Source organism: Sinocyclocheilus grahami, unplaced genomic scaffold, assembly GCF_001515645.1.
Source record: "Sinocyclocheilus grahami isolate Dianchi unplaced genomic scaffold, SAMN03320097.WGS_v1.1 scaffold3964.1, whole genome shotgun sequence".
Taxonomy (NCBI): Eukaryota; Metazoa; Chordata; class Actinopteri; order Cypriniformes; family Cyprinidae; genus Sinocyclocheilus; species Sinocyclocheilus grahami.
Window position 1 is genome coordinate 1 of NW_015508991.1, and position 9,395 is coordinate 9,395.

A 9,395-nucleotide genomic window follows, 5' to 3' on the forward strand; every position below is an offset into this window, starting at 1 on the left:
ACACAAACTCAATCTGCTGACGGTGCTGGACGCTAGAGAATATGACCTGAAGTTAATAAAGAGAATAAACTACACACAAGATGGTCCAGTTTGTAGAGTAAAATATGGCAGGATGAGGGAATGTGATCTTTATAATAACAGACCTGAAGTGACCTTCATTAATGGGACTGTGATAATAAAGCGTGTGATCAGAGCAGATTCAGGGAATTACACATTAACACTCCATCACTCAGACGGCACAGAAACATCTCGAGGAGATCTTCAAGTGATTGTTGAAGGTACAGAAACTCTCTCATCAGACTCGTTCCAGTCTCATGTTCTCCAAAGATCTCACTCTCATGCAGATCAATCAGTTGAATCTCTGGGAAGGTTTTTATTCCTGAAGCACACAGTAAACACACTACAGACTCCAGAGTGCGGTCCGTCTGCAGTGCAGAAGCAGCACGGACACATTGTGCTTTCACACAGGACGGGTTTGCAGTCCGCTCCTGATCCGCGGCTGTATATCACAAACACAACATTTATCCATTATTTTGATTTCAGATCCAAACGTAGTTAGCCTATACTGAAAGTGCTTTTCTCATCATTGTGATCCTCTTTTGACACAGTACAGTTAACACAATCTTTCATAGATGTATTCACGTTTAAACTCAATTAATATAAACAGCGTATTAAATGCATTTGGCTTTTAGATTTGCATATTAAGTTGCTCAAGCAAGTGGAAACGCGCCGCACCTGTAGCGCACTGACGGAAAGCAGTGTGAAAGCTCTAATCCGTTAACATGGGTGCGTAAAAAAAACGCAACGCAACGCACTGCAGACGGAGTATGTGTGAAACAGGCGTCATACCCACACTTGCGGTCTTGGCCACTTAAAGAGCGAAGGAGGAAGTGCGTGCGCAAGACTGTCCCAGGTTTTAATGAGGTCATATGATGTTGCTAAAAATAACATTATTTGGTGTATTTGGTGTAATGAAATGTTTATGCGGTTTAAGGTTCAAAAAACACATTATTTTCCACATACTGTACATTATTGTTTCTCCTCTATGCCCCGCCTTTCTGAAACGCGTCAAAGTAGTTTCGCTTTCACAACGAAACAGTGTCACACACGGCGGCCTAGAGTGAGCGGAGGCGGCGGGGTTGAGAACGGTTTCACAACAAAACACAGCGCCTTCACGACATGGCGGCGGCGGCAGCAACAATACTACAGCAAGAATAAAAGTTACGCCTTCTTTCTTTGTGTGAACATTTGGGCGGCGTTATGCAAATCTTCCCACATAGTGAGGTAGACATGTGGGGGCGTGTTAGAACGAGCCGTTTTAGGGGGGCGTGGCTGACTCTTTACTTTTATAAAGAATATCTCTTTGGATTTGAGAGTTTAGTCTCTGCAACTTTACAGATCTTCTTTATGCACCAAGAGCTTGTAACACTCCAAAGAGAAAGAAAAACTTGAAATCGCATAATATGACCCCTTTAAAAACGTCAGAGTGCAGTGCCCTTAACGCACATTAAACCCACACTATCTCGAATACCGCTCCGGAGCGTTATTCGAGGGTTAGTGTATCCCATCATGCATCATGTTGTGGAAATAAATCATGAGACTTTTTCCAGAGATCTCATGAGAGGTCACGGAAACCTTTCCAATGTATGTGAAATATTAATAATAATTAGATATTACATATAATTTGTTAGTAAAACAAAGAGTTGCATGTTTTATTGGTGCAAATGAGTAGTGGTGATAATTATTTTGTACAACATTTGCAACTGCTTTTTATCAAAAGAAGCACCACAAAATTAAATTGTGTCATCTGTTAAAGAGACTACAGAACAGATATTTAGAAGTTGATTTTAATATGCAAAGTATTGAAAATAAAAATAAGGCTCTGTAAACACTTGCATTTTTACAACACTATAAGTGTGTCCCTTCATAGAAGTTGTCAAGTGGTCAAGTGCAAAGACCACGAGTGTGGGTGTTTGGACAAGGCATTGGGTCAGGGCCTGAGTCGTGTGGAAGAACAAGATTCTCCTGTGTTTGTCATGTGACTGTCATGTGTCCCTCCCTCCAGCTGCTATTGGCTCAGTGGAAGTGTCAATCATCTGCTCCTCCAATCAGAGGTCAGTGTTCTGCTCCTCTGAGGGGGATCAGCTCCTCTACAGCTGGACTCTGAATGGAGATCCACTGATGGATGGAAAGAGCAGCATTGATCTGGATGAGGGAACTGATGGAAACATCAGCTGCAGCGTGAAGAACCACGTCAGTCACACACAGAAGACCATTAGACTCCAACCCTGTACTGGTGAGCTTCTAATACATGAATGAAGTATTTGCTAGACAACAGCAACAGCAACAAGAGTGATGCAGAATCTCACAAAACCTGTCAGGAACCTGTCAAAGTCACATTTCACCACTGAATCCCCTTATGACAGAATGCAGTATCTCTGAAGCGTATTTCGGGGGACTGTGATGAGTTTAACTCCTCTAGGACTCTCCTTTTTTTTGTTAATTCATAATAAAAGATTTTGAATGAAGTGTGACCAGATTTAGATTTTTTTTAAATCATCAATAAACTTTTAAAACTTTTTTTTATTTGTTTATATATAAATATATATTACTTGTTTTCACTTATTTCTTGACAGTAGCTGGAGTGGCACTAAATTTTAAACAACAAACAAAAATCTCACCCAAAAAATCAAAAGAATTTATATTTTGCATAAGGACTATTTTACAACCATTCATTTTATTTGCATTGTGATATTATTTGCATGACGCTTAAAAACACTCAATATCCTAAATTTTCATTACTATAATGTTCAAGAATTTAGTTTATTTTTGTAATTGCAATTATTTACAAAGATAATTTATTTGATTTGTATTACTGCAGTTGCATATGATACATTTGTCTCAGGTACATTTTTGATGATGAAATGATGATTTTAATTAGATTTTAATTATAACTTAATATAAAGATGGAAAAAATACTATAATTACAGTATGTATACTTTACTTTTTATAATATAATTTTATTTTTTAAAATGCATTCATGTATTATTTATTTTTATTTTTTTGCATTTTCCTCATAAGTCAGAAATTATATTTGAGGGGTAACTATTACAATTCAAAACAGTTTAATGCCCATAAAAACATTAAATGAGACATGCAAAATATTTACTGTATAATGCAGTTCTGAACTGAAATGTGACCTGGAATATGTCCTTGTTTTCATGAGATTCAGACAAATCGATTCTCTTACTTGCCCATTTAATTCTTCAAAAATGTAGTACTTCATATTAAGAGAGAAAGCAGGTGATTCTGTGCTGATGTTTTATTACAGGACCAACTACTGCAGCTGTGACCTCTAGTTTGACCCCTACGTTGAAACAGTCATCAGAAAATGGTACGAGTTTCTCATCAGCAAATACGAATCAAACCCACACTCAGAGCCTTGAAGAATTTCCAAAAATGTGTGAGTGCTGAACAACAACAAATACTGCAAATTACCAATAAACCCAGTAATAATGATGGCAGTGAGGGATTCACAGACGCTTCTGTAGCTAATATGATTGTTGAACTAATTCACTGTGCTGTTAATTGCATGAAGTTGTTCTGTTCTTGTTGCTGTTGCAGTTGTTATGAATGAACTTTTCAAAGCAGTTTTGGGGTTGTTTTAAGTGGCCTTGTGTTTTTTCTTCCATAGTTTTAAAATTTTCTCTGATTACTTTGGGCTGCGTTGCTCTGGTCCTGATTCTGCTGTTCTTCACCGTATGTTATATTTACAAGAAGAAGCAGCTCAAGTCGACACCAGGTCAGTGTGTTTAAATCTCTAGTTCATATATTAACTGATGAAGGTTCAAATGTAGTACTATTTGTAGCTTATGTGTTATATATGCTGCAGAGATGTGTTTGGTCATTGCACTCTCTTACAGACAGCTTCAAACACAATTACACCAAAAGCCAAAGTAGAAACATTTGAGATGTGATGAAAATGATCTGAGCCAGTTTTGGTGGAGATTTGACAAACTTTCTGGGGTTAAAATTGGTGCAAAATGGCAGAAAGGCTTTGAAACTATTATTCCTCAAGCATCATGAATATTTAGAAAGAAAAGTATTTAGTTTTAACCAGATTATTTGATAATGATTTTTGACCATTAATTTAAGTACTTGAGTTTGATCACAGTATGAAGAGCAAAGTTAAAGTCATTCGACCTCATTCATGAAAACATGAGCATATTTAATATTTTCTAATGTAAATTGTTCTAAAAGCTGTTCTGATTAATGAAAGTATTTGTATTTTCAAAATGCTGGTTGGTTTGAAAAATGTACACCAGCTTCCAACATGTAAAACATGCATAAAACATCCAAATGTTTAGTGCTCTTTTGACACTACATTACCATAATAGTATATAATTACAAAATTAATTAGTTAAGCAGTTAGTTAATAGTTAGCCAATTATAAATGTGCAGACATGCACGCCTTGTTTATGAATGACTGGAATTCATTAACATACTGAACATGTTTAACTATGTAATCTGAGGTTAAATTAAGCGTTTGTGAATTTTTTGGGAAGGTACTTTCTATGTGCGTTTCAAAGATATTCAAATATTGGTGAATATATGACCTCACTTACTGTATTCTTTCCTTGCTTTTTTCTCAGTGCGTTACATGCAAACAGTCTGATGAGCCCGTTCTCATGAAAATGCGTATAAATAGTACGCCAAATAAAAACGAAAACTCGTGGTATTGATACGCAAAAATGGACTTTGGTGTGCAGATAATACGCAGTTTTTGCATGCATATGATACGAAATTTGTTGGCGTGCATATGATACGCATCTACCCCAAAACCCTAAATCTACCCATCGCGTAGCATATACACGCCAATGTCCATTTTTGCATTATCAATACCAGGAGTTTTCATTTTTATTTGGCGTACTATTTATACGCACTTTCATGAGATCGGGTTGGTCTGATATGTGAAAAACGTTTAGCCAGCATGATCTGAGGATAGTTTTGAAGGCAATACTTTAATGACTGAAATATGAGATTGTAGTTGATCTGTTGCTAATGTCAGTGTTTTCCCGTCAGCTGGAGATACAGAGCTCATATACGCTGATATCTCTCATGAGAAAAAGGGTGAAAAGAAGAATACAGGTAAGAAACTCCGTGAAGCTCAGAGATCAACTTTACACTGTAAAACAACACAAGAATCTGTCAGCTTGTGGTTTATTATTCTCAATCATTAAATTAGTGACGCTACTCCCTAAAACTCAAGCTCATACGGTGACTATCACCTTCCTGTTGATTTATCACTTCAGATGCAGACTAAAAGAAAAGATGAAGTAGAAACTGGTTGCATCTGTCTTTTAAAATCACTTAGTTTAACGTTTGAAAGCTGCTTTATGGTTTAAGATCATGTTTAAAACTCAAATCTAAGTGAACAACTCTTTTCAGCTCTTTTGGAGTTGATTCTTTAGCTCTGAATGAGTTCCCATCCCATGTTCAGTGCAAAGTTGTTACTGTGTTTTTCCCCTTTTTACACAAATGGAGAAGTGACTCAGAGAAAGTGTCATCATTAAACTCTTTCTACAGGATGACGGAAAGACTTCAATTGCAGGGTTGACTAGTCAAGCTCAACCATTCGACGCTAGGCTAAATCTGCAACTTGTTACTCATTCTGACGTAGAGTTAAAATAGACGTCTCCGTGATGTACGTGTGCTATCAGGGTGTCAGAAAGTGAACTTGCTGCAATATAATGATTTTCTAATTCAGAATATGATCAAAGATCGTGTAAATGTATCAAATTTAAACATTTAGCTGCTCAATTGAACGAAATGACTCAGAGATTCGTTCATTTTATTGAATGAGAATGAGCAAGAGAGTTGTTAAAATGATCCGATCTTCCCATCGCTAGTTAAACTTGCACTGGATTTGATCTTTTTTCATCATTATTGTTTGCTACTTTCTTAGTAAAATAGTTTCACTCCTGAAAAGCTTCATTTGTCAGTTAGCAGTTGTGGTAAAGCTGCTATTTCTGCAGTAGACTAGCAGTGACTAACAGCTATCCAGAACGTCTTGTCATCATTTCTCCTTTCTCATCGCAGAATCTTTCCTGGCTGCTGATGTGGAATACGCCGCAGTCCAACCGCAGACAAAGAGGAAGAAGAAGGTTAAGGAGGAGGAGGTTCAGTACGGCGAGGTTATGTTCACTCCGAACCACTCAAACGCTCCGCAGCAGCGGCTTCAGGAGGAGTGTGTTTACTCGCAGGTACAGAGACGCTAGTTTCACAGCGACAACTTGTGTAGGATCGCACGTTCCCTGGGAAACCGAGTGCTTATTTTCACTTATGTTTGGCTTTGGAAGTTTTTATATTATTGGGAGGTTATATAAAGCACATATCTCTTTGCATTTGTAAACTATTTAGCTTGACAGGTTAACGACGGTACTGTATGTTGATATGTGGTGTTACGGGTTGTATACCGTGAGTTTAACGTACAAGTCTGGGCTGAACTGTTAGATCATGAGTAAGCAAAACAATGAAAAAAAGAGGAAACCAATCGCATGTTATTTTCCCTCGAACTACTGAGCACTTCTGTTTTTAGCACTTCCCGATTTGCAACTGCGACTGTATGACGGCAAGAAAAAGCTTAAAAGAAAGTGCTCAAAAGTCATGAAAACACACCCTGATAGCACACGTACATCACGGAGACATCTATTTAACATCTGCAAGACATATTTTTAAGAGTGTTTGCTCATCTGCAATACGTCTACTGGACGTTTCCTATCAGATGTCAAATAGACGTTTAGAAGATGTCTTTAAGATGTTAATGATTTAGATTGAATGTAAAACTGGCATCTTAAAGACGTCTTTCAGATGTTTGTACACCGCAGATGCTTTCCAGATGAAGCGATCTTTAACAGACATCTTGCAGACGTGATGCAGTTTGGTGATTTAGAATTAAAACATTTCAAAGCAATTGAAGTCACAGAAAATCTGAGCTTTGCTAGATTGAGTTATGCATTTCTGAATTTGGCCGTCTGGAGCGAGTTGAAGCAGTCACATGTTGTTCTGAAACTTTTACAGCAGGGTCGGAAATTAACGGGGGCTTGTGGCAAAAATGCCACCAAACTGAACAAAAATTCCCCACAAATTCAAGATGAAGGGGCAAAAATTGCCTCTGCACAATTAAACAATGCTCTACAGCTGTCACGATTAAAATTAAATGTGCAAATAGGGTATATGTCGAACATCACCTGACCAAACCCAGAAAACAGGTCTCATTGCTTCCGCTTGTCGGAGAACGTGTGGTAACACTTTATTTCGATAGTCCACTTTAGACATTCTACTAACAGTAAGTAACTTTGCAACTACATGTCAACTAACAGTTAGTAGAGTATTAGTAGACTGTCTGCTTAATATCTTCTAACACTTTCTTTGTCAACTTATTCTACTAACCCTAAACCTACCCTAACAGTCTACTCTGAGAGTTAGTAGACATGTAGTTGCAAATTAATGAGAGTTAGTTGACATGTAGTTGACATGTAGTTACAAAGTTACTGATAGTTAATAGAATGTCTAAAGTGGACTATCGAAATAAAGTGTAACCAAATGGGTTAACAGCCGTATTAAATAATAGCGATATAGACTTTTAAGATAATCAGTTAAACTAGCTAGCTGTTTTTATTGTTGACGTTTTATTAAATTTTTATATCTAAATGTGAAAAGACTTTTAGATATCAGTCCGCATATGTGATGGACATTGGTTATGATCATCATTGGTATCTACTTTGAATGCATCTTGAGTAAAACTGCTTCATATTTAACTAAGCATATGCAAAACGCTTGAACCGGAAGCGACGAGACCCGGTTAACAGAATACGGAAGTCTGTTGCGCATAACCCCTATTAATGAAAAATGTCTATTCGTGCATTACATTTTGATCCGCTCACACTGCATCAGATTGCTTTTTACGCTTTTTTTTTTTCTTTTGCGGTGTTGAGCTTTGGAATGCAATGTCCAATCAGAGATGCTTAGATTAGTCAGCGCTGAAGACTCACATCCCACATCATAAACAACACAGTGCAGATACGATGTAGATAAAAGATTCATTTCATAGCATCAGTTATTATAATGGGAGTTTTTGCTTAACTTGTGCTCGACTAGTCTAACGTCATGGATCGACGTGTTTGTCTCTGAAGCCAGAGCCAGAATATATGACGAGCCGTTTCGCAGACACAAAGCACAAAAAAGTTTGAATATGTATTCTATTAATCAGTATTAATATTATTACAATATCATGAGCAATAATCGATAATAACGATTTTTGTCATTGCCATATTGGCTTCTGTTTTTAAACGTATAATTAAGATACAATTTCAAACAGTCAGTTGCTATTGGCAATAGTTTAAAGTATTTTGACTGATTGAAGTAATTGGTTAAAGCCAAATATTTGACATTAAAGACAACACAGATACGATTATAAAGGTGGTGATAAAAATTGCCCTCACGAATGTACATAATCAGTTCATTTCTGACCCTGGTTTACAGAACATTTCTGTTTACAGATACATATTGCATTATTAATGTCTGCACAATTAAACAATGCTCTACAGCTGTCACGATTAAAATTAAATGTGCAAATAGGGTATATGTCGAACATCACCTGACCAAACCCAGAAAACAGGTCTCATTGCTTCCGCTTGTCGGAGAACGTGTGGTAACACTTTAATTCGATAGTCCACTTTAGACATTCTACTAACAGTAAGTAACTTTGCAACTACATGTCAACTAACAGTTAGTAGAGTATTAGTAGACTGTCTGCTTAATATCTTCTAACACTTTCTTTGTCAACTTATTCTACTAACCCTAAACCTACCCTAACAGTCTACTCTGAGAGTTAGTAGACATGTAGTTGCAAATTAATGAGAGTTAGTTGACATGTAGTTGACATGTAGTTACAAAGTTACTGATAGTTAATAGAATGTCTAAAGTGGACTATCGAAATAAAGTGTAACCAAATGGGTTAACAGCCGTATTAAATAATAGCGATATAGACTTTTAAGATAATCAGTTAAACTAGCTAGCTGTTTTTATTGTTGACGTTTTATTAAATTTTTATATCTAAATGTGAAAAGACTTTTAGATATCAGTCCGCATATGTGATGGACATTGGTTATGATCATCATTGGTATCTACTTTGAATGCATCTTGAGTAAAACTGCTTCATATTTAACTAAGCATATGCAAAACGCTTGAACCGGAAGCGACGAGACCCGGTTAACAGAATACGGAAGTCTGTTGCGCATAACCCCTATTAATGAAAAATGTCTATTCGTGCATTACATTTTGATCCGCTCACACTGCATCAGATTGCTTTTTACGCTTTTTTTTTTTCTTTT

At 36.8% G+C, this 9,395-nt stretch overlaps 1 protein-coding gene across 1 annotated transcript; it reads left to right on the plus strand.

Moving 5' to 3' along the window:
• Positions 1-4: 4 nt before the first annotated feature.
• On the plus strand, positions 5-6,263 carry LOC107576579 (uncharacterized; the record flags this gene model as incomplete). Its single annotated transcript, XM_016262732.1, has 5 exons — positions 5-278; positions 2,066-2,296; positions 3,695-3,802; positions 5,083-5,148; positions 6,100-6,263. Coding segments are annotated over 5 exons (843 nt in total), but the record flags the coding sequence as incomplete, so codon positions are not given.
• Between the last annotated feature and the right edge of the window lie 3,132 nt (positions 6,264-9,395).